Below are 23745 nucleotides of genomic sequence, written 5' to 3' on the forward strand. Positions count from 1 at the left end.
GTGACTCAAGCAAAACTCAAGAAAAACACCAAACCACGATATTAATCGTTTTCATAATCTATGTGGGCATTGTGCGGAATTCCAGCCAGACAAAAACATAAGAGCTTATGATTTAATTATACATATACACAATGATTTAAATCAATTAGAAGCTATATCACGGAAACTAACTTAGCCAAAGGAAACGTTTCTTATGCTATTGCTAATATTAATAAGAATTCGATGTGTTGATGCTCAAAATAGCTTGGATTTCTGTATCGCTGGCGAATTGTTGAAATGATGTTTGGCAATTGTGTGGGCTATGCTGCCTGGACGCACCAGCTGACGTTGCAGTGCGTCGCCATAGAGTTTTACAAGTGAAGGCTCCTCTTCTACGGGCTCCAGATAAGCAGCCAGTCCGCCTATCAACTGGAAAGTGGAACAGTATTAGGCAATATGTAGATACAAGATATTTCCAGAACATACCAAACTCTCATCACAATTTAAAAAGCGCATTGCCTGCACATGCTCGGACCAGATGCGTCTACGCCACTTGTTATCATACTTCTGAGCCAGCGGGAGCAGCACTAACGAGCTAAACAGCTCATCGCCATAGCTTGCCGCTTCGAAGTGGTTTACAAACAGATAGTACAGTGGCTCGAAATTGGCCTTGTCCTCAAATGTGGCATCAAAGTCGAAATGGTACGTTTTATTCTGAGCGTAGAAATCGAGCAACTGCGTGTGTAGTAGCTTATGCAGCTCTGGTTCCAGAAACTGACTATCGGGACCCATAAAGGCTATCATCAGATACATTAGCTTTTCAAGTGGACTGACAATTTGCAAACCCTGCTGTTCCAACTGCTGGACAAAGCTGAAGGTCATGCGTACCACCTGATTTTCTGTGGGAGGCGTTCGATTAAGGTGAAGTAAACAGGAATTGAATATTGACTCACCTGAGTATATAACCGCAGGAGCCTGCTGTACATTTTGCAAATAATTGTTGAGCAACAGGCGTAATTGAAAATAAGGCCAATCAGGCATCAACACAGGCGCCTGAGTATAGCAGAGTGTCAGCGTGGGATCCCTGTTTTCCTGCATAAGAGAAACAGTCAATGAGGCATTAACAACAATAAAGCAATACAAACTCACGGCTATAAAATGCGAATAGACAACTTCCATGCAAGTTTGTTGTAGCAGTTGCAAAGACTTTTCGTCTAACTCCACATACTTCCCACTAAAGATGTACCGTTCGAATATGCTCTTCATTGGCTTGGCCTGTGAGGCGCTCAAAGAGCACAGATAGTTATAAACAACCTGAAGCAGTTGTGTGCGTGACAAATAGGTTTCAAAGCCATCGGTGCTCAGTAGCTGATAGACAAACTTCAGTTCGCTGCGAGCAAAAAAGTTGCTGGCCAGAAAGCGATTCAGACGTGTGCTCAACTGCTTTAAATATTCCGCCAAGGGCTCCAGCACAGCAGGTTGGAGCAGCGCTTCAAGTAGTGGCTTCATGCCATCCTCCAGTGGTGGCTCAAGCAGAGCCCAAATATTACTCAGCAGCTGCACTGGATACGTGTCGCTCACAATCAACTGCGGCCCATAGTCGTTCATCAACACCGCCCCCACATTCGGCAATGGGGCGTGTACATTGCGCCGATCACTGAAGCTGCGTAAAATTATAGAGCTGCGTCTATATTTGATTGAGAGGTAGTTATTACAGCTGATTAACTAATCAAGAGATCGCCTGTCAAGTCTACTCACGTCAACTGCTGCACACATGCAACAAATCCAGCTGAGCGAACAAACTCTGGCAGAATTTTGCGCAGAAACTGCGGAAAGGAAGCGGTGCCCAGGTAACTATGACGAGAGAACCAGCCAACTGCATATACCAATGCACTCAGGAGCGTCAGCTGAGTGTACTAAAATATAACAAAAATAAAGTGAAAATGGTACTTGAGGGGCCTCCAACACTTCACTCACATCCTTTAGACCTTCGCTACGCGTCGCCTTATGCATCCAGCTACAGCAGCAGTTGTGCAATGGCTCCAAGAACAGTTGCTGCGCCTCAATGTCGCATGCACCGCACTCACCGCTCGCCACAATCGCCACGACCACGGCAGCTGCGTGTTGTCGTATGAGCGCCGAACCGCCCATCTCGAATACACAATGATTAAAGTGCCAGTCAAGTATCTGACGGAGCGCAGGCAGGAATTGTCTGTAGAATAATAGGTATTATGATTCCGGTATTTATCAACGTCAAGATCATTAGCTATATAAGTAGACATATTGCCAAGCAAGCCTTAGTTTGAGAGTTCAATCCGGACTAATAAAACTTTGGGGATTTGCGCAATGTACTCCAAAACGTTAAGCGTAACGTTGGCATTGCTTGTTTTGTGCTGCGAGATAACGCCACATCAAGCCGTAAGTTCCTATTGATTGAAAGTTTATCCTACGAGTTTTGTAAAACTAAAACCACCCCCTAGTTTGATGTACCTGAAGTAGTCAAAAAACATGTGAAAAAATTGCATACGCGCTGCATGGCCAAAACGAGCGTCAGTGAAGGTAATCAAAAGGTGAAACCCATCTTGAAATTTTGCTTAAGAGAATTTATGCGCTTGCAGAGCTACTGGAAGAGGCCAAAAAGGGTGATCTGCCAAATGATCCAACCTTTAAATGTTTCTTGCACTGCATGTTTGATATGTTCGGATTGGTATGTAAAATATGCATAAGATTCCACAATGATATATAACTATATTACTAATAGATCGACAATGAAAATGTAATGCACTTGGAGGCTTTGGTTGAAGTATTGCCAGTGGAAATACATGACAAGATTATGGCTTTGGTAGATGCATGTGGCAATAAAAGTAACTACGATTATATCCAAGCACTTTGTTCATTTTAAAGACTACTTTTCTGTTTTATCTACTCGACAACAGAGGGAGTTGACGGCTGCGATACCGCTTATCAGTCGGTCGTATGCTACATGGCTACGGATGCACCTTTCATGCAATCAGGCATCACCGACATACTTGCCTAACAAAACACTTACTTGAATGATTCCCGATCTATGATGCCCAGCAGCAGCAGGCAACGCAATATGCGGAGCGCCTCGATTTGAACACGTATTAATTTGCCCTACATTGAATAAAAATTGAATATTACCAAAACAGAATTCATAATTATAAACTTTGCAGAGCCTTTTCTTACCTTTACGTTATCACGATTAAATAAAAGCTCCTTTAATCTCTGAATTAAAGTTTCATTCGCCAATTGCTTAGCTAAATCCAAATGCTGGCAGATCAGAACGCGCAACAGCTTTAGGCAAAGATACTGAGGATAACCGTAGAATGAAGACTCTGTTGTGCCCGTAGCAGCTGTCAATGAATAAATACATTTATAGATTCCACATTGAATGAAAACGACTAAGATTGGTAAAACTCTTACGTGCTTTAGGCAAGAAGTTGACCAAAATAACACTCAGCATTTCTTTTTCCTGTGCCAATTGCCTGGCCGTATGTAGGTTTGTTCGAGCAATGCGAATGAGTATTTTCAGGCAAGACTCAACAGTGCTGTTCTCTGGACGCACTGAGTTGAATATAAATCTTTAAACAAAAAATGCTTTTATTCATATTAAATAGTATGGAGTCAATGCATACCGAATGCGCTGTAGAAAATTTGTTCGTAGCAAACAGCTGATTAGATCCGTTTCTGCCAGCTGGAAGTCGTCCATGGACATACGGCTATCTTGATCTGACTGATCATCATCAACATCAGTGCTTACTGCTTTCGAATTAGAGCGCAACAGCGCCATGTAGCGTTGCAAAAAGGCCACGGAGTTGGGGTCGCTCGAGTCGTCGCCATCTGTCAGCACTTGCAGCGTTGGCTGCCAATGGCAATAAGCGTTCTCATAGATATGATCGAGCAAAACTTCATCCGTTTCATTGTAGCACAGACGAGCCAAGGCCCTACTGACTACTTCCAATTGTGCTGGCGTATTGTCGTCTAGACCAAAGCGCAGCAGAAAGAATATTTTGGAAATGGGCAATGTAAGCACCTGATCGTAGAAGCCCTGATTGTAAATGCTGAATATACCAGCAATCGCTCCAAAAGCCGAAATGCGTTGCTGCAACACTGTCGAACTGAAACAGAATAATTTCTTTATAATACCTACAGATTGTATAGGCGAGGCAAACGTACCGCGCCAGGCGGAAGAGTTCCTGCAACGTATAGCCTGGTCGCTCAGGCTCTTCACCATGCAAATACAAGTCCCGATCATCAGTATTCTGTGGCAGTTCATCAAGTGAATGGGGCAACAGAACGCCCTTCCAATCGAAGCGTGCATTAAATTGTTGTCCAGGCTTAAGCTGCGCTATTCTGGCGGGAATATCACGCATCCATGCCAGCTTGTGTTCCTCAACTAGATTGAAATTCAACCAATTGCCTTCATCACTTTGCTGCAGTAATTCGTGGGCTGGATTCGAATCGCTTAGGGCAGCGATTACTGGGGAATCCTGATGACTTTTAGGTACTGGCTTTGCCTTTGTTGTATTAGCCGCTTGGATAGCGCGTTTTTTCTTCAGCAATTCGATTAAATCGGGATCTGATGATGATGTTAAATTAAATTGAATCCATAGAAACATAGAACGTTGTGCTCTTACCCAAAGAGCTCATCAACTTCTGTTGCTCCGCCAGGATTTCCTCTTCGCGCATTTGAGATAATAAATTCTGATTTTCTTCATGGATTTCCTTTGACAGTTCAGCATCTTGGATTATAGAACTAGTTTCCATCTGCACTTCATTATGCTGTGAGTCTGAGTCACTGCTGTTAGCGTTTAACTTTACATTCTTATTGAATTTTTGTGCAAAAATACTCTTCGACTTGTTGTTATTTTGCTTTAAAAGAGACAAATGTTCAAAGTTGTACGGGAGACATATTTACTTTCATATATACCTGATTTAGCCGATATTCTCTCACAACTTGCCGCGGCGCTCCTTCTCGTCTCTCTACAATTTCACCCACAACATTATTCATCAGCTCAAAGTCAACTTTCGTCCCACGAACATCTCCCAACATATTTTCGTGGATTTCTTCCAGCAGAATTTGTTTATTTTTTGCATGTTCAGCAACATGAGTTGACTTCGGCGTAATTTCTGGAGGATTTATGGCGCTTCCTTGACTGTTAAGTTTAGCTAACTCTCGTTTTTGCGCAAATAATGATTTTCCGACAGCTTTTAAAATATTAAATTTACGTTATGTTTATGTTTTAGACAGCATTGACAGACTCACGTTTTTCCACACGCACAACAGTTGCAGCAGGTTGAAAATTTGGGTTTTTCTTACGCTCCGCATTAAATTCTGCTGCCATACGAAGGACATCCTCTTCGCTCTCTCCAGGCTTAAGTTTTTTAAACATTTCGCATTTGTTATTCCAAACAGAAAATCAAAAGCCGCATGCGAATGCTAAATCAGCTGGCTGCAAGACTCTTCACTAGAGATGAGCGATAGCAGTATTGCAGAAATGTATATATCGATACACGAAATTCGTGCGATGCTTCAACTATCAATGAACGACGTATTGAAAGTTGTTTTCCAGCACTTGCTGCTGTTGCACTTTATTTAAATGCATCCGTTATGCCTCTAAAACAAAAACGATACAAAATGTCCACAAACTTGTGAAAATAATAAATCTATGTATAATTTTTCATATAAAACTTACTTATTGCCGATTTAGGGCAGATTTGCAAGACAAAAATAGGAAAATATAATTTTAACGTATTACTTTTTGAACGTAGTACCCGTGTTGGCATTGCACTTGAGCAGAGCCTGCTGTGCAATCAAGGTGTCCTTGTGTGGGAGTGCCGCTATTTGAAAGAATGCATCAATTCCCTCCTTAAAGAGCTCAATTGCTTCAGTAGTCTTCTGAGCCTGCATGGCTTCGGCAGCCTCCCGGTAAATTTCCTCTATTTTAATAAGCTTGGCAACGCTTTCCTTCAGCGAAACATTTTTGCGGCAACGAGGACAGCGAACATCCTTAGCCAGATCCTTGGGAAACTTGAGCAAGTTTACGCAATTTGCCGAGGTGCACCTGTAATGGGCCAAAGTCTTACAAATACTTCTATAAATATGTATATGTATATACATTCAGCATACCAAAATCGGACTTGTTTGTCGATTTTCTGCAGCAGGGGCCAATTTTCCTGGCAGGTCATACAATTGCAATTAAATGCGTATCGTCCACGCAACGATCTCTGGCGCTCTTTCAAATTCATCTTGGTGAATATGGGACCATAATTTACGGCAACTATCTCGTTAGGTCGATGGGGCTTGGTGGCAGACATGACCAACTTTTTGCCCACAAAATAGCCCGCTACGCTGGGCCAGCATTCGTGATTAAAGTAGGAGCCAGTGCCATATAATCCCGCACCCACATAGACGACCTTGCAGCCCTCGAAGCAGTGCTCATCGGTCACCATAGTGTGATAGATCTCGTGTGCATTATACTGCAGCAGCTGCAGCAATCCCAGCAGGGCGGTGGCCACCTGCAGCTCCACAGCAGTGGGATTAACGCCTTCTGTCTTGCGCCGTCCAAAGTACTGAGCCTTCTGCAAAACGCGCATTAGAAATCCCGCCATGAGCGAACGCTGTAAGTGGTCATCCGCTTCGCGGACATCCTGATGGGAGCACAGGTGCTCAAATAATAGATTTGCCGTGGCCAGGCCATCCTCCAAGTTCGGGGCTTGTGTAAAGATTCTCAAAGCTATAAAACAGAGTATGGACATGCCGGAGCCAATAAACAAGTCCATAAATTGGCACTCGAAGCGGTGATAGGTCTCGCAAGCCTCGCCCATGCATTGAGCGCTGCAGAAGGCTATTCCCGAGCAGTGCAAGCATGGCACAGGAGTATGCAGGCTGAAGATTTGGTTACGTTTAATCAAAGTAAATATTGCCAGCTCAGATTTTACTCACCGCTTGAAGCAATGATGACAATTGGTGCCGAAGAAGTTCGGCAGGAGACATGCAGCCACGGGATCCTCAGCGAGCACTACGTCCCCAGTCTTCAAGCCCTGATCGGCCACTACAAATCTGCCTTTGTCCTTTGTCTCCACCAGCTTAACCACTTTGGCTGCACCGCTGAGCTCCGGATTCTCACCATGCGTCAATTCAGGAATCACCTCCGTTAGTCGCTCCCGCTTGGCTGGTTTGATCAGAGCAATCTCCTTTCGAGTTATAGTTACAATGCCAGTATTGGCTCCGGCCAGCTTCTCCGCGATCTTCAAAGAGATTTCAGCGCGTGCACTCTCAGCCATAGCTACAGAATTTATTAGTTGATACCAGGCCCAAGTCAGAGTTTTCGAAATACTTGCCTGCATAAGCCTTCGCCATTTTGCAGTAGTAGTCCACGTTCTGCTTGGACTCTACTCCGAAATTGGCAGCCAGCTTGAGATCACTCAGAGCAGCCTCGCCCTCGCCCTGGCTGATTAGAATGTTTGCACGCGTTAAATAGGCCATGGCCAGAGTCAGGCCATGATCGACGCTCGTGTCCAAATTTGGAGCAGGTGCTCGCATTACGGCCAGATTGGCATGCATCAGCGCCTGCTGGAGCAGTTCCTTGCGATCCTCCTCAACCTCCGCATTGCTGCTCATCAAATAAAACTTATCTGCCTGTGCGCGGCGCTGAGAGGAGAGGAGTACGTCTTTCTGCTTGAAAACCGGCTGCACATGCTCCAAGACGCCCAGCACTGGATCACATATCTCTCGATCACTGAATATAGACAAAATGCGTGCCGCATTCGACTTGAGCTTCCCAAAATAGTTTTGCAGCCACTTGTCGCCACATGCATCTTTCACATTCAAATAGAATTCGTTGAAGAATCCCTTCTTATCGGACTGCACCGTCCGTGTCGAGCAGATCTTCTGATAGTCCGGATCGTACTCCATGTTCCTTCGCCAACTTTCTCACACTCGAATTATATAAAAATGCAATATGATTTTTCGTTGCAATGGCAGCTACAAGTTTTTCAGAGACGTCTCGATTGTCCGCTGCTGCTGAGTATTGGAAACAGCTGGCGGGCGGATGCCCTCCAAAAATAGCACCGAACTTTTGGTTCGCCGCGTTAAAAATAATTGTTTAGGATTCGTATTCGAACTGCTTGTAGTTCATTTGCGTTTTGTTTGAATACGGTTTTTCTGTCCCACAGTTGCGTCAGTTCGCCGCTAGAGATCGCCAGAGTGCTGAAAGGTTGCGCATACGCCACGTAGTCCGTACGTATGCCAGAAATGAATACGTATATACGAATATGCTTTGCATTTATTATATGTCGTTTTTATTTGTAACTTGAGTAGGGCATACAAATCACATTAAATAATGTTTTTAAAAATTAGCTAAACGTACAAAAATATAACAATATACAATATATATATATATGTATGTATATATATATAAATATATATGTATGCATGTACCATATATGCCATTATATTCGTATATTAAATAGTTAATGTTGAATTCAATTCAGTAATTTAGTGGAATATCAATATCAATTATATTCATAGACTGTTATATCCATATATATATATATGCTAGATAAATATTAAACATACATGTTTCTATTCGTATAATCTGCAACTATATATTTGGAAAGAGACTTCATAGTTTTAAGAATAATTATTTTGGAATCATGTCTAATATATATTTGCTATCTAATGAAATAAAAAAATCCCTATTGAGCGTAACTCGGATTATATATACTGTTTGTTTTGAGATAATTCCATGACTAGAACTCTGTATATTCCATATTAAGCCAATATGCAAATTGAACGATAAACAATAAGGTAATTTGTAGTTTAAAGTTTGTATTTATTTGTTTGTTTTAAATAATGCATATGAACTTGTCTGTGATTTCAAAGGGTGAGTGTTAATTAAATAGGTGAAATGGTTGGGTGTTCTTTTTGTTTCCTGAATATGATGTCCAGTATACAGTTTACAAAAATGCGTAAGTAATTTATAAAGAGAATTCACAATATGAAGTACTATTTTCACTAAAAATGTACATACAAAATTCAATTGACTAATTAAACATAAGGTACAAAAAAATAAATTTTAGAAATATTTTAACTTATTGTTGGTTTGCTTTTTACATTTTTTTTCTTTTCAAGGATAAACTATTTTCCGCTCTCTGTGATACATATATATCAAGGATATATGTATTTAAAATAAATATGCTTCTCTTTGTTAATTTTAGTCACAATTAATCTCGTTGGCTTCGCTCGCATCTCTTTAAAATACAATCTAAGAAAAAAATGTCACTAAACTTAACAAATAAAATGCTACAAAATTTCAGCCTCGCCGTCGAACAAAAAACTGCGACTATTTTTTTTTTAGGAGCGCATAGGTCCGTCCTTGCATTATATGTATGTATGTGTAGGTATATATATGCATGTATATTATAAACTATTATCATCACATTTCAAACGTTAAGTATTAATTGTTATTTCTGTAATTTTATGCTAAACAAATGTCTTTTGTGTACAAGCTTAAAACGCTCCTAAGTATTCATTCGTTTGATTCTCCACACATTTTAGATGTGCTCTTGCTTTAATTTGCTTCTTTTGTTTTTTACTTTTATTGTTTTGCATTTATTTGTTACGCCTGCCCCAGTTTAAGCACTTGGACTCGGTAAAAACCTTGTAGCCTATAATAGTTGTCTAGACACGGTACAGATTATACAGTTAACGGAGATGAAATGCTTACATAAACCTTTTGTTGCGATTCGGTTTCTTTCGTTGCCATCTCTCGCAACTGCAATTGCTCGATTTGCTTCATTTTGTTTTTGTTTTCTTCTTTTTGGTATTATAGATAAAGCATTGCAACCGAAACTGCTCTCTGGCGTCATCTACCTGTTTTCATTTTCATTTTTAAATAAATTAGCACTTAAAGTTACAACGGCTTGAGCCTACTGTTGATAAATTAAGAAACTTCTGGGTGATTGGTTTCGTGCCCTGTTCCACGGTCTTAATTTTCACATCTTCCATATTTATAAATAAATTAGCCATAGTATCACTTATTTTGTATTTTTAGAAAGTAATCAAAACTAATTTAACTATAAATTATCAGAAATATATACCAAGAGCATGGAAGAGGCTTTTTCTACACTTAATGAAAGCATCTAATCATTTAACTTATAGAGAAGTCTGGCATTGCAGCAGAGAGCGTATCTTCTCACCTACCACTACTATACAAAGTAGAGCACAGCACTAGAGTCAACTGCACACGCATTTGCACTCGCACTTCGCACATATTAACGGCATCCGCACTGCAGACGGCCACGCAGACGAAAGAGAGTGTGAGGGGGTAAACAAATCACGACATCTTGATGCCCAGTGCTCGACTTGTATATTCATAGACAACATAACTAATGGAAACGGCGGGCAGCACCTTCAGGAAGTTTGGCGTGATGCCACGATACAGTCCCGCGATCCCCTCTTGCCGCACAATCTTGCGGAATAGTCCGGTCATTGTCTCTTCGTTGCTCCCCGCATCGCAGCTTTTCAATGGAATTTGTGTTTTGCGTATCTGGCTGGCTACCGTTAGGGCGGCTAAATAAGAGAAAAATATTTCAATTAGAATCACAAATTAATTAGAAGTAATTGAGAACAAACCTTGTGCCTGTAGCCGCGTTCGTACCAAAGCCAGTGGGTAGGAGCACAGTTGGCCAAGCGCGCTCGATGTACTGCCGCACGCTAACAGCACCAGGAAACTTGGCTGCTCGTTGTTTTCATGGCTGGCTATGTAGCGCCGCTTGAGCGTTTCATAGACGGCCAAATCAATGCCTGCATAAGGTAGGATGCCAAGAATGTTCGGTACATATCCACGGTAGAAGCTGCGGCCGCCCTCTTTCTTGTAGATCTTAGTCGCCGCATCGGCTATGCCCGCGTATTGACCAGTCGTGCGTAGCGCTAGACGTGTCTTTAATACTTCCATTGGATATATAATGGTCTGTGAGATACCTCCAGCTGCCGCGCCTGCATAAAAGCGTTCAACAATGGTCATTTGCCGTGTCGAGTCATTGCCACGTATTAGTCGCTTCATCTGCTCGTAGGCAGCAAATTTAAGCGCTGTTTCTGGTGCAATTTTGAGAACGTTTATGCCATTGCCTCGCCACATGCTGCTCACGCCACCTTCTTTAAGCAGCATTTTCATACCATCTGAGATTCCAATTTTACACGATTGCACCTGCAAGCAGATCGAAGAGGATTTGATCAGTATTGAGCGGCACTTATCGTATTTTCACTGCGCATTTTACCTGCAGAAACACTTTGACTCTATCCAGTGGAGCTGTGCATGTGCGTGACACTGCGCCAGCGAAGCCACCGGCAACGAGGTGTCGCCACCAGAGACCAGTTTGCATTTCCTTTTGCGTAAAGTCATCAGGTACGTTCATATCCTCGCCAATGTCGAGGTACTGTAACAGATGAAAATTGCAAGCGATTAGTGAGATGAATGCTGGAAATAATGCTTAGTCTAAGGCTTAATAACTATTTAGAAGGGGACATGGATTATGAGAGAAGACACTGAATTTGAATCGAGCTACGGGCATACAAAATAAACAAACTAAGATTCAAGTCAGACCAATTCCGTATCCGGGAGCTTTACATATTTGGCCAATAGCAACATCACCGACATCAGCCATCCTTGCACGCCCGCCTGTAAGTATTCCATTAGTTTTGGTTCATGTTTTGCAATTATTCCAAAGCAACGGCAACAACTAGGCAACGTAAGACATCTTGCTGCCACAAGATAGTCCAAATAAGCTGTTACTCTTCTGTCCTCCTCCGTTCGCCCTCTACGCAACAGCAAAACAAAACAAAAGCCAAAGCCAAATAAACAAATTAAAACGCAATGCGGAAGACCATTTCAATACGAACACGCAACTAGTTCTAAATTAAGAAAATTTTGCAAAAAGCAGCGACAGCAAACACTCGTGCCAGCAAATCCTCAATTCCCGTTGCCCACTAGCCCCCATGCGTTTTATTTTGCCAACTGTGCACATATTGTGTGTGAGAGAGCATATAATTCTATTATCTATATATGTTTTTGTGTATATATATATATACATATATAAATGTGTCTGTGCAATAGTATGTAATACCAATTTGCGAGATTTCTGTTTTCTAGCTTCTGTTCTAGTTTGCCTGTGAGACGTGCCCCCTACACGCTTACGACTGCGTTACGTAATTAGCTAATATAATGTGTTCGGCGCATGTCGGGTAATTCAATTTCGGCTTATTTTACGCTCAATATTCGCTTAGGCTTCATTGCCTTCATTGTTCCTGCGCGGCGCTGATAACAAGTGCCTGATAAGCCATCAAAGTTGAGCAAAATGTCAGCAAAATCGTCTGAAGGTGATAATCAGTTGCCAAGTCTTGTGATTTTCAAAAGCTTTTTCATCAACAAAAGATTTTTTGGGAACCAAATATTCCCAATGCAAGTCAGCTTCGTCTCCAGCTGTAATACAATTATCCATTAAACATGAGCAGATAACCAACCGCAGTTCAAGGATAAAACAATTGAAATCGTTTTGTTTTCAAAGTTCATTTGCCTCTCAGCTCGAGTGGCAAACAAAACGACTTCAATGACACATTCTGAATGCGATCTATGCGCGAGTGCAAACATCACAGAAGGTCAAATTGGCCAAAAAAGCTAACAGTCTGCTATACCTAAAATATATACTCATTTATTATGTATGTGTGTGTGTGTGTGTGTATAACAAACTAAATGTCTGTACAATAGTATAGTATATGAATTAATTTTCGTTTTGCATGTACATTCACTTATTATGTATGTGCGAATAAATGACACTCAAAGGAGGATATACAAAATATTAAAAACAAAATTCCACTTGTCATGTTTAGCATCTTCTCACCCCAGTTGGAATATTTTCAAAAAAATTTGTGCTTTGCTTTTGTAAATTGACGGAACAATGCGAATGTTGGAATTTATTTATTTGCATTCATATTCAATTTGATTTTAATTTTTTTGTGAATAAGTTCCTTGATCTACTTCGTTAAGAGATCATGTGAAGAGTGTATAAATAGCATCGAATTTTCGCGAATTTTCCATTTAGAAAATTGTCAATTTACGCATTCATTTATCTTGTATATTATTTTGATTTCCACTTTGGAACGGAAGCAAAAATATACATATATAAATGAGGCACATGACAGTGAAAAGCTTTCTATAAATTAAGTCTATTTTTACCATTGCTAACATTCTTATCGCTAGCCATTGTGGAATGTCTGAATGAAGTGAATATGTAGGTGTAAATGAGCAGTGAATAGAAGAAGTAATCAATGTTGGTCTATTCATAAAACTTGATGGCCCTGCGGGCTTTACCAGTTTACACAACTCAATACAACAATGGGGCAGCAATTAACTGGCAGAGAGAAACCCCAAACGAAGGCCCACTAACAAATGCAGGGCATGAAGGTAAACTAGGCCAGACAATGCGAGTGCCTTGGAGAGGCAGCTTCGACAACGAAGAGATCATGAAGGTGCAGCTTGAAACCGGATATGCTATAATAAGGTAGTTGTCTCAGTTGAGTGTGCTTTTAGCTGGAATGCAATTTATGGGTAATACAATCAGCCTGAGCAATGACGCAAACAGCAAGCGTCAGACGGAGTGCCTGCCACGCAATAAGAGATCAACAAGTTTACAAACATTTGACGTCACAGCGTCTAATAAACACACCCACACGTGCACCAGAGAGCCGTGACTCAGTGAACATCATAACTGGCCAAAGTTGGCCAAGAGCAAATCATAATGACGTCGCGGAGCGCTTGGCAACAGCCGCTGCCGCCGCGAAACGAAACCCCTCAAGGCGCCGAGCGAAACAAATCAGCATGAAGTGCGTACGCCCCTCTACGTCCCTGTCCATGTGAGTGTGAGAGAGAGACTGTGATTGTATTTGTGGTTAAGTATGTCGTAGACACGTTTTTACGATCGACACACGAAGGCGAAGACGAAGACGAAGACAAAGACGCAGACGCTGACGAAGTCATGGACAATGGTGTCGCGGGGGTAAGGCAAGTAATGGGGAGTCAACCGGTTCCATATCAGCGCTTTGCTCAACAACGTCGCATTTTTTGATTCGTTTTTCGACACGCTGTTGCCATGCGCTCAACTTGCCTCGTAACGGAAAGCGAGTCGCGTCGAATTGTCGAGAGTTGAATTTAGATGCCACAAGACAAGTGCAGCCGACAATTGCAGCATTCAGCAGAGAGCGAGCGACAGCAAGGCGAAGTACAGCATGTGATGGCAATTTCTTATGCTGAACAAAGATTATCAAGCAATAGATTGAACGTAGTTCTCTGGAACTGATAAGATAATTCGCAAAAATTTTAGACGCGTATGAGTCAGCAGTAAATTCTAGAAATGGCAAAACTATAAAAAATGATGTATATACATACATATATATATATGCATGTATCGCGGGGGAATATACATTTCACTCTAATCAGTTATTGCTAATTGTATTAGTTAATTTGCTAGACTAAGTATCATATATCGACCTACCCGTCCCATCATGTCGCGGAACACGACAACGAAATCCTCCATCATGTCACCAGCGACTGCCATCTGATGTATGTTGTGGTAATCGACTGGCAAATTGTATTGGTAGGTATCGTTTCGAAACATTTTGACCAAGTTTTCTTTTGATTTTATGGTAACACTCTGCTCATCAATGACACCCACTGCGTGTGTGTGTGTGTGAGGATTAAGTCACAGCAGTTATGTATAAATCTCGTTACAACGTTTCCGTTGGCCAATTTCCGTTTTATAATTGCGGTTTGCGAGTGTGTTAATGTGCACCACAGCTGGCTTTCACTATTTGTTGCAGGCTGTTTCAAACAGCTGCAAACTTTCACTGGTAACTCGCGTTAGCGGTTACAAATTTCTTATTTAATTAATATTTGGTGTGAGTATAACGGAATTCAGACTTTGCTTGATTCGTACACAGAAAACACGACGCTTGATCAAAATTCGCGTTTGCCGTTACAACGAAAGAACGCAGAGCAGTTAATCCGCTTCAGTAGAGTTATATAATAGTCGCCGAGAAGAGCGAATGGAATAACAAAGCGCGCACAACCTACGCGTGAGCCAGCTGCCACAAGACTGAGAGCTTTTGCGCTCGGCGCACCGATCGTAGCACCAGGCGTCGCTGCCAGCGTCGCACAAAGTGCAAGTCGTCGCGACGCGTTGCTCGTGCTCGGTATCGTTTCCATCGAACAGCTGTGGCGCGTGGCTCTCTCTCTCTCCCCGCTCTTCAGACTGCAGCAGTTAAGCTGAGCACAAATGGTAAGGTAAAGCCCCCTAACCACAACCAAACACAGTCAGTCACCCATCCTCTCCTCTCTCTCTCTCTTTCAGCACAACCAATGTCAACTTGTCACCCACGAGCGCAACTAAACAGAGAAACACAATGGAAGAGAGCTAAATGAACTAAACTATATTGCTCCACCGACTTATTGAATTGTTTACTGGTTTCTTTCGGTTCTGATGCCCGGTATATTCGCACATTTAGCCAGTTCCCGCCGATTTCACACTTAATCAAGGGCGCACACGAAAGATTTGATGGCAGACGCCTTTGCTGATAGCCACATGACGAGCGTCTGACGCTCTGTCAACCCGGACTATTGCGTATCAGCGGACGGACCAAAATGTTTACAGCTAGTTTTTAGCATGATTGCGATTTATCTACTGCAATGGAAACTTTACAGATTACATTGCTACGTCACAGATGCTAGGGAGGTCTCATGGGAAAAATGTTTGCACTAAAATTAATAAACAGGTGCAAAGTGCTGCAACTAAAACCAAACTCTAAGACTAAGTTGCGTAGTTAACAAGAGTATAAAAATATATTCTATATTTAACTATTTCGTCCCTCTGATATAAGATGCAAATGATATGTACTACGATTCTAGGATATTTACAAAAAAAAAAATGGGTTTGCTTTAATTACTTTTAATAGTTTTCGTTCCACAGCATTAAACAGAATTAGATATATTTCAAATAAAGACATTTAAAAATTAAAATAATAATGACAATTTAGATAGACGGCCAGAAACAGGTTAAAATAAAAATTTATTAGAGTTGATTTCGCAACGAACTGCAAAAGAACTCAAATTTTGTATATAGGAAGAACTAAACACTGTACGACAAATTTTGACGATTAAAATTAATTTTCAATTAAACAATTTATTATTTTTTTTTCTTTTTTTTTTTTGTGACTGTTTTTGCACAGTCAACTTTGAATTGATCTGCAATAGCTCTCAATTAATTTATGCAGTAGAAATGTAAGCAATTGCATTGTTTATCTCTTGTTAAATGAAACAGATGAAACAGAACCAAACAATTGAAATTGACTGCTGAGGAAATGAATAAAATGCAACAGTTCATAAAATTGGTAATAATAGATTCCACATATTGTGCTCTAAATATAGAGAACACCTCATAGGGCAGATTAAGCACCTTGAAAAACATATGGACCTAAAAATATTTTTTTTTTGCGATTGCCAGACACGCGACGACTTTTAAAGCCATAGACTTAAATCAACAACGGAACTATTTATAATACGTATACAATTGTAGCGTAAATATTTTGCACAAAAGCCAAACGACATAGTAAATACCCTTATCAGAAATACGCTCAATGCTCTTCGATTGCTGTGGAATTTTTTATAAGTATGTATATACATATGAGTTTCCACAGCAATTATTTTAATTAACTTTCTAGGGTATTCGGGCTGTACGCTTTAGATTTTGCTAAACGCAAATGTCAAGATAAGCTCAATTCTGGCTGCTCATTAAATAAAAAAAAAGCAACTGCGTAGCAACCAAGAACCGGACTGTGCGGATCCAGCTTCTATCTGTCTCCTCCTATGGCGCAGTCTCTGTTGCCAGACAGGTACAAATACCACAATGGCCTGTTTAAGCTGGTTGACCTTAAGAGTCAAAAACGCGGGCAATAAACTGCAGCAGACAGACAAAGGCAAATAAAAGCAGTCTTGAGGGAGTTTATCTTCGAATTTTACGTATATAAAAGTCTTGGAGAATGTACTAGCTCAATGAAGCAGCTCAGCAAATGGAAAATCATAACCACTTGGTTTCAATTAATTATATATTATAGGGAGTAAAAAAAAAAATACTCGACTGCCAATGCAAGCAAAATCAACAAAATACATGTAAACAAAATGATTACGCAGAAAGCAAAGTCATTTAAATGGATTACTCTCACTCGACTCATAAACAAACACAAGAGCAGCCAGCTCATCATATAAGAGTGAAACTGACTGATAAGCGCATGATAAAAGATCATTTGACAGCGAATCCAGACGCGATCATTAAAAGCTAGTCAAAAGCTTTAACAAAATGATGAAATGTGCCCCCTTCTTGCGTCAGCCAATTGGAAAAAGAGTGAGAGAGATAAAGAGCGTGCGTAAATGTCAAAGAGAGTGGCAGAGCTTTTGCCAGAGCTTTTTACTCTTTTTTACTCTGACCTCCAATAAAGCAAGTGCTCATTGGGTCAACAGGGAACTGCCATGACTGAGTTTTGAATGTCAACAGTCGCTGATAATAACTGAGTGAGGGAGGAGAGTACGAGGTGAAACGAAGAGGAAATGCTGATATGTTTGTGTGTGTATGAATATGAGAAAGAGATATGTTTGTGCCCTTTAGCGACTACTTATTTATGTACGACTATTAGATAAAATTTTATGTTTAATTGTAATTAGTTAACTTTGACGATATGTACCTTCAAGTCATCCTCAGTTAGTCAGGAGTGATGTGTATGCAGGAACTACATTTTAAAGCAATATAGTACACATATATGTTTGGTATATAGGTAAGTTTTTTTTTTTTTGTTTGTATAGACGCATATTAACGAAACGAGGAGGGTAAAAAGGTTTAACGATTAGTTTCAAATGCAATACGATAAGATAAACAGCTAAATATATGTGTCTAAGTGTCTAGACAACGGAGCACAGCAAAGTACAAATTGGCATTGGCTGTAAATGGAAATAGAGTCAAGTTTGCACGGGATCAGCTTACAATATAAACACTGGCAGCTGCCTGTGCATACCTTTCCTCCGCTTTCCATTTCCAAAGCCAAACCAAATCCATATAAAGCGACAAATGCTTACACTATTCAATCACTAGCAGCTACAGTACAAACTAAATGAGACAAACGAGCCCCTTCACTTACAGTAGAGTGCCGCCAAAATTTGATCAGATCATGAATGTCCGTCGAGGGCGCCAGTAGCATAAAATCGCGCCACTCGTTAAAGCTTATGTTTAGGCTACCATCCTTGTCCATTCTGTGAGAGGAATCATCATGAATATTTATCAATATATGTTAAGAACGTGAGTTCCAACCTGCCAAGCAGTTTCGTAGCCTCGTCAACGTCAATGTCCAGGCCAAGGTCTTTGAACGCAGATATCAGCTCCTCCAAGTCCACTTTGCCTGTGAAACAATATTTAATATCATATATATAATACAGATAGATCATTAAGTCAAGTTACCATCTCGATTTTTGTCCAAGTGCGAGAACTGTAGACATAAGTTCTTCTCATGCTCTCGCACATAATGAAGAAATTCAGCGAAACCCACATTCCCACTTTGGTCCTTGTCCGATTGTTGCAGGAATTTCTATTCAAAATCAAACAATAAAGCCTATTAATAACTCAAAAATAACTGAAAGCAAAGCAAACAATTGCCAAATTATACACGCGTGACCCAGTTGGCATCTGCACTGCTTAACCTTGGCCTCCGATAATTGTCGAAAAAGATGAAAAACAACTGCAGCCCATTTGCCAAAATCAATAGAATCAAACAATACGCGGATCTAGTGAGACGTTATGCATATTTCTTCTGGTTGAAGCCATAAAAATATGCCACCCAGAGGCCAATTATGCAAAATTTCATTACATGTTTATGCACATCAGATATGGCGCTCTTGACACTCAGACAAACAGTCGGACATTGAGGTGTGCAAAGATCAGAATGTTGTTGGCAGACAACAGAAGATTTACAAAATATTCACAAAGTATTTCTCAATGAATAATTAATGCAAAAGCGTGTTTGATGATGTTAAGCAGCTGCAGGGCGATAATTCGCAGTCGGAATATGTTTTGATGGCAACCCACCAGATGCTTACGCCATCATCTCTCACTCACCACCGCGTAGACACTGGAGAGTCCAAACTCGTGCAGGGCCGCCGACAGGTCTTGTATGTCGATTTTGCCATCGCCGTCGCGATCCAGTTGGTTGAAGATCCGCTCGAGCCGCTCCTCGTCCTCAGCAGGTATCTCGTTGGGCATGATGGAGAGTGGCACGCCCGACACGGCCAATGCCACCGTATTCTGTGGTGGGACGGTGTCGAGATTGTAGGGCGTCGTTGGGGCAAGATGCGCATGTTGCAGGTGCAGCTTGTGCAAACTCTCATAGCTTGGACTGTTCACTGAGTTTATTGGGGCATAGGTGGCAGTTGCCTGGCGAGCAAAGTTGAAATCGTTTTTTGGCTCCTCCGGTGTCAAATCGATATCAATGCGTTGCGTTTGCTCAGCTTGATGATGATATTGATGATGATCTTGATGTTGCTGTTGATGCTGCTGCTGGTGCTTCTTCTCCGGCTGCTGCTCAGACTGCTGACTTAATACTAAGGACGCGTTGTTTTCTAAACCGACTTGCTTTTTAACCATTCTCCAGACTCGTCTTAACGTTTGTTCAAGTATTTGTACTTGCTTTTGCAGACGCTGTCCTCAAATGCAGTAAGAGTACTTCTTATCTTTTGCTTTAGTTTTTGTTGTCTTTTTTGTCAGGTCCCTAGGAATGCCCGACAAATGTTTCACTTTAGATATATATAGATATTCGAACGGGCGTCTATTCCTATGGCTGAAACATTTTGATTTTGGGCTCGGTAACGTTTTCTAGATAAAAACACAACTGAACTGAAAACTGATGGGCCGTTGTGTCGCGGGGCGTGGCGTCGCACTTTCTATAATGTCTATAAATAAAGAAATTGAAATTTTTTGCTTATTCACATAATATAGATTAAACAAAATATATATAAAAGTACATATGTATATATGTGCGCTTGAATGTTTATTGAAAGGCATTTATTCTAAAGTAAACAAAATAAGAAGAATAATGAATCCCAGTCAAGCATAAATTCTATTACAAATGTGCCTATTTTCCCCTGAGCAGCGAATCAGCTGCGAACCTCGCACCGAAATCGGTGCCATGAAAATGAAGTCATTCGTGGATGAGCCCACTTTCACTAAATTTAAACATAATCGAGGCGGCTGCTGCTGCTGATTGCCAGCTGGGCAGTTGCGACTGCTAGTGAATCATTAATTTAATTGAATTGAATTTTTATTTCTTTCACAGCTAAAAGGGCAAATCGGAAGTTCAGTAGGCGAAGCCTTGAAAATTGGCAACTCCCAACCCGCAACCAACAGAGCGGGTGGGTGGAGCGACGATGCTGGAACTTTCTTTCTATGTGTGTGTGTGCGTAAGCTGCATCTGCTGCTGCTGGTGATACAGCTACAACTACAGTCATTTAAACAGATTGGCCTTCGGTTCTTTGTTGTATAGCACGAGTCTCAAATTTCATGTTAAGTTTTTTTCTTCTATTTGCCAAATTGGCAAAATTAAATTTCTGCGTACGCGTTTCTATGCACACACACTTAGTCACACACTCACACATACACACACGCACAAGCAAGCACGCTGAAATGCTAATAAAAACTCGCGACTTTCTTGCGGGGCTGCATCGGTTGGCGACTTTTTACCTAAGTTGTTAATTTTATAAAAATTATGTATATTTATGAAAAACTGTAAAATTTAATGATTGAATTCACTTTGGCTCCTAATTAACCGAATAAACTGCGCGCACTGCCAACTCGTATGTCGTGACACACGATAAAACGATAAAACGCGTCCACACAGTCTGTTCAAACGAAAAAGAATGAAAGAAAAGAGAAATCATTACAGAAAGTTTCGTGTATTGTATCGATATATCGATATGTGTATAATGATATCTAATTTCCACCATACTAACTATATCGGTATCGCTATTTGTAATTTCATTTCTCATTCAAATTTCCCCCATTTTAATATCAATAATAAAATGAAATGTTAGATTTGAATTCACATATATATATATTTTTGCATATTAATTCGCTTTGTATTATTTCTATTCAAAATTGGTCTAACCTGTAAAAATAATGGAAATTATAACTGCTCTTCGTTGGAAATTGGTAAAAATAGGTTGGAACATATTCGTAAATTACATTAAATGCGCCCACGAATAAGCTAGTTTCTTAAACAAAAAGATGACAACAATAAAAAATAATACAAAACAAATTAAGTTATTTGACAATACACTTCAATAATGGTTTACTTCTATTTGCTAATTCATTAACAAATTCCATGCATCATCCTCGGCGCTCGCTTTGCCAGTAGACGAAGCAGCTGTCTTGGCTTTCACATTCTTCACATCCAGATTGTCGAAGCCTTCGCTCAATTTCTGCGAAGTCTCCTGTAGCTTCATATTTCGGCGAACGGGCTGACCGCCAGACGGTGTATTTTGATACGAAGTCTCGGAATTTTGATAATTTGTGGAATTGAAACCAGCCCAATCGTCGTCTTGGGTGAGACCGCCAGTGGGTGTGCCGCCGGCATTGCTACTAAGTTGATTCTGATATGAGCTGGAGCTAGTTAGATGCGTTTTATTATTGGCATTCTCCTGCCAACCACCCCAGTCGCTATCGCCAACACCACTCTGTTGTCCTAGGCCGCCGGCCAAGTTGCCGCCTACCGAATGGGAACGCTGATAGCCATTGTCATCCAGACTGGGATCGTTGTAGCCGCCCTGAGACGCTGAGCTGTTGCCGCCCGCCAAGTTGTTCCAGCCACGTTTGCTTATGTCAGTAACCTTTGGGGTTATAAGAATCAAGTTGTCAGCATATTTATATATATTGATACAAGTGTAATTAAAGCAAGGCACAGCCTTGTCTGGTGTCTACCGACCTTGTAGGCCACATCTGTAACCCCACTCTGAACCGATTCAAGCAGAGTGCCCTCTTTAATCTACAGCAAAAACAAAAGAAACCATAAACTCATACAAAATTAAACAAATAAATAAAAAGCAACCAAACAAAGAACAGCTGTTATTTTTGCTTAACGAACCTTGGTCGAAGCCAAATTGACTGTGGTTACGGCCTTTTCCTTGGCAGTGCTTGCCAATTTGGACGCATTTGTGGAGAACAAATTCCAGCCGGATGCCAAAGTGGTCAGCGTGGAGTCGATCAGCTCCTGAGATTGTGTTTTCGGTGGCGGATCACGTGTGAAACCAAATCCAGCATATTTTCCGCCCTGATTTGGTGGCAAGTTTCTGTTTGAATAATCAAATTGTTAGCTCTTTAGATATAAATTATATATAAGAGCTTACTCTGGCCGAGATGCATTCTCCATTTGACGACGATTGAAGAACTCTTCCTTCTGATCTTTGAACTCTTGTGTCTGGAATTGCTGATAGCCACCAGCCTCGTTGTAAGCACCTCCACCATTCTGATAGCCTCCGCCGCTGCCATTGCCACTGTAACCTGTTGCATTAGCGCGGCCCTGTGAGCTGCTGTTGGAGCCGCTGTAGCTGTTAGAGCTATACGAAGAATTAGTGCTGCTCAAGCGGGCCTCGGCATCCTTTTGATTCCAACTCTTGCCCTGAGCCAGAGTTGAAATTTTATCTCGATACAGAGCGGCTGCCTTGGAATTGTATCGTTGCGTTATGGGCGCGCGTTCGTTCCAATCTTCCTGATCCTCTAGAAATTCGCGGGCATTGCGATTACCGCCAACCTTCATTTTTTCCAGCTCGATGTCCTTCCATTTGTCCATGGTCACGGAGCGCACAAATGAGAGATGAACGCCCAAGCTGCGATGCTTGCCCGAACACTCCAGACATATCCAGATGCCATAAGTAACCGACACCCATTGGGGATTGTGAGTGCCACACTCGAAGCATTTCTGCAAAAACATGAATTCATTTTGAGACACGTCAAAATCTGTTCAATATGTATTTTTCTTTCGAAATGTGTGTCTGGGTTAACCTTACCGAATTCTCGTCCTGTGGCTTTAGCTCTTGCAGCACTCGTCGCGTTCTTGGGCTAGCCATGATTGTGGATTAAGTAGTGTCTCTAAACTGATTTTTACACTGAGTCGCCTTCACAGTTGATATCAAAGATTTTTGCTGACGTTGACGTTAGTTGCAATCGTAGTATTGCGATTGTGCCACATTCATGCGAGTTGGAACTACAGGGAGCTAACGCCGATTAGTTTCACTTAAATTAACACATCTAATCAATTTGTGCATTTGTTTCTTCCGCATTTATTGCAATCATAAAAGTTAATTGCCAAAAAAAAATTGTTAATACAGAGTTCCACTTGGAATGCTCATTGTAAGTGTGGCTGACTCAAGAAACTGCAGAAATGCACAAAGAAAATGGAAAAGTTGCGTTTTATTCGTTACCTCCAGTGTTTGAATTTAATATAAAAAACTGCAATTTAAAAAGTACACTAATTTTAATTTATTTATATTACATAATGTTAAAATTCGGCTTAGTAAAAATTGGTTTTGTTATGCTAAAAACTTTACAATTTGCCAAACGAAAATATAATAAAAAATACCAAAACTAATATCAATACCACAA

The 23745-nt window shown here is 40.9% G+C and overlaps 5 protein-coding genes across 10 annotated transcripts; 1 reads left to right on the forward strand and 4 right to left on the reverse strand.

Moving 5' to 3' along the window:
- Positions 1-41: 41 nt before the first annotated feature.
- Positions 42-5497, reverse strand: LOC108651601 (RNA polymerase II-associated protein 1). Of its 2 annotated transcripts, XM_030382401.2 has the most exons (14): positions 5267-5496; positions 4931-5208; positions 4638-4872; positions 4177-4579; positions 3636-4118; positions 3424-3581; positions 3187-3353; positions 3029-3114; positions 1957-2191; positions 1738-1895; positions 1129-1666; positions 933-1071; positions 466-878; positions 42-408 (listed from the first exon to the last, which is right to left on the reverse strand). In XM_030382401.2, the coding sequence occupies exons 1-14, from the start codon at positions 5391-5393 to the stop codon at positions 235-237; spliced, it is 3594 nt and encodes a 1197-aa protein (XP_030238261.1). In that variant the 5' UTR covers positions 5394-5496; the 3' UTR covers positions 42-234. The 2 variants fall into 2 exon arrangements, with proteins under 2 accessions (XP_030238261.1, XP_089115284.1); XM_089259158.1 differs by having other exon boundaries at positions 933-1666; positions 5267-5497.
- Obp69a (Odorant-binding protein 69a) lies at positions 2273-3151 on the forward strand. The gene is made up of 5 exons (XM_018101418.3): positions 2273-2397; positions 2460-2538; positions 2598-2686; positions 2741-2843; positions 2916-3151. Exons 1-5 carry the CDS (start codon positions 2326-2328, stop codon positions 3014-3016), a joined length of 444 nt encoding a protein of 147 aa, XP_017956907.1. The 5' UTR covers positions 2273-2325; the 3' UTR covers positions 3017-3151.
- Positions 5498-5649: 152 nt separating the features above from the next.
- Smyd4-2 (SET and MYND domain containing, class 4, member 2) lies at positions 5650-8543 on the reverse strand. The gene is made up of 4 exons (XM_018101414.3): positions 7345-8543; positions 6947-7289; positions 6131-6889; positions 5650-6065 (listed from the first exon to the last, which is right to left on the reverse strand). The coding sequence occupies exons 1-4, from the start codon at positions 7916-7918 to the stop codon at positions 5756-5758; spliced, it is 1986 nt and encodes a 661-aa protein (XP_017956903.1). The 5' UTR covers positions 7919-8543; the 3' UTR covers positions 5650-5755.
- Positions 8544-9574: 1031 nt separating this feature from the next.
- On the reverse strand, positions 9575-21013 carry SCaMC (Short Calcium-binding Mitochondrial Carrier). Of its 4 annotated transcripts, none has more exons than XM_030382407.2 (9): positions 20830-21013; positions 19213-20042; positions 18559-18685; positions 18412-18499; positions 18242-18353; positions 11610-11684; positions 11284-11442; positions 10640-11213; positions 9575-10576 (listed from the first exon to the last, which is right to left on the reverse strand). In XM_030382407.2, exons 2-9 carry the CDS (start codon positions 19735-19737, stop codon positions 10341-10343), a joined length of 1896 nt encoding a protein of 631 aa, XP_030238267.1. In that variant the 5' UTR covers positions 19738-20042; positions 20830-21013; the 3' UTR covers positions 9575-10340. The 4 variants fall into 4 exon arrangements, with proteins under 4 accessions (XP_030238267.1, XP_089116411.1, XP_030238268.1 ...); XM_089260285.1 differs by lacking the exon at positions 20830-21013 and adding an exon at positions 20741-20759; XM_030382408.2 differs by lacking the exon at positions 11610-11684 and having other exon boundaries at positions 20830-21012.
- A 177-nt stretch (positions 21014-21190) lies between these two features.
- On the reverse strand, positions 21191-23531 carry ArfGAP1 (ADP-ribosylation factor GTPase-activating protein 1). Of its 2 annotated transcripts, XM_018101415.3 has the most exons (5): positions 23151-23529; positions 22491-23062; positions 22229-22433; positions 22070-22129; positions 21191-21974 (listed from the first exon to the last, which is right to left on the reverse strand). In XM_018101415.3, exons 1-5 carry the CDS (start codon positions 23208-23210, stop codon positions 21450-21452), a joined length of 1422 nt encoding a protein of 473 aa, XP_017956904.1. In that variant the 5' UTR covers positions 23211-23529; the 3' UTR covers positions 21191-21449. The 2 variants fall into 2 exon arrangements, with proteins under 2 accessions (XP_017956904.1, XP_017956905.1); XM_018101416.3 differs by lacking the exon at positions 22070-22129 and having other exon boundaries at positions 23151-23531.
- Between the last annotated feature and the right edge of the window lie 214 nt (positions 23532-23745).

This window comes from Drosophila navojoa, chromosome 4, assembly GCF_054131105.1.
Source record: "Drosophila navojoa isolate 15081-1374.11 chromosome 4, UAZ_NAV_1.0, whole genome shotgun sequence".
In the NCBI taxonomy this organism is placed as follows: domain Eukaryota; kingdom Metazoa; phylum Arthropoda; class Insecta; order Diptera; family Drosophilidae; genus Drosophila; species Drosophila navojoa.

Coding starts and splice junctions, on each gene's coding strand:
- Obp69a (XM_018101418.3), top strand. CDS start 2,326: ATGTACTCCAAAACGTTAAGCGTAACGTTGGCATTGCTTGTTTTGTGC. Junction 2,687..2,740: donor TGTTTGATATGTTCGGATTG/GTATGTAAAATA, acceptor TATTACTAATAG/ATCGACAATGAAAATGTAAT. Junction 2,844..2,915: donor AGATGCATGTGGCAATAAAA/GTAACTACGATT, acceptor ACTCGACAACAG/AGGGAGTTGACGGCTGCGAT.
- LOC108651601 (XM_089259158.1), bottom strand. CDS start 5,393: ATGTTTAAAAAACTTAAGCCTGGAGAGAGCGAAGAGGATGTCCTTCGT. Junction 4,873..4,930: donor GAGAATATCGGCTAAATCAG/GTATATATGAAA, acceptor TCTCTTTTAAAG/CAAAATAACAACAAGTCGAA. Junction 3,354..3,423: donor CAACTTCTTGCCTAAAGCAC/GTAAGAGTTTTA, acceptor ATTCATTGACAG/CTGCTACGGGCACAACAGAG.
- Smyd4-2 (XM_018101414.3), bottom strand. CDS start 7,918: ATGGAGTACGATCCGGACTATCAGAAGATCTGCTCGACACGGACGGTG. Junction 7,290..7,344: donor AATGGCGAAGGCTTATGCAG/GCAAGTATTTCG, acceptor TAAATTCTGTAG/CTATGGCTGAGAGTGCACGC. Junction 6,890..6,946: donor TGTCATCATTGCTTCAAGCG/GTGAGTAAAATC, acceptor CCAAATCTTCAG/CCTGCATACTCCTGTGCCAT.
- SCaMC (XM_030382407.2), bottom strand. CDS start 19,737: ATGGTTAAAAAGCAAGTCGGTTTAGAAAACAACGCGTCCTTAGTATTA. Junction 11,685..18,241: donor AATTTTGGCGGCACTCTACT/GTAAGTGAAGGG, acceptor GAATACTTACAG/GCGGGCGTGCAAGGATGGCT. Junction 11,443..11,609: donor AGCTCCCGGATACGGAATTG/GTCTGACTTGAA, acceptor CATCTGTTACAG/TACCTCGACATTGGCGAGGA.
- ArfGAP1 (XM_018101415.3), bottom strand. CDS start 23,210: ATGGCTAGCCCAAGAACGCGACGAGTGCTGCAAGAGCTAAAGCCACAG. Junction 23,063..23,150: donor AGCCACAGGACGAGAATTCG/GTAAGGTTAACC, acceptor ATGTTTTTGCAG/AAATGCTTCGAGTGTGGCAC. Junction 22,434..22,490: donor GAGAATGCATCTCGGCCAGA/GTAAGCTCTTAT, acceptor TTATTCAAACAG/AAACTTGCCACCAAATCAGG.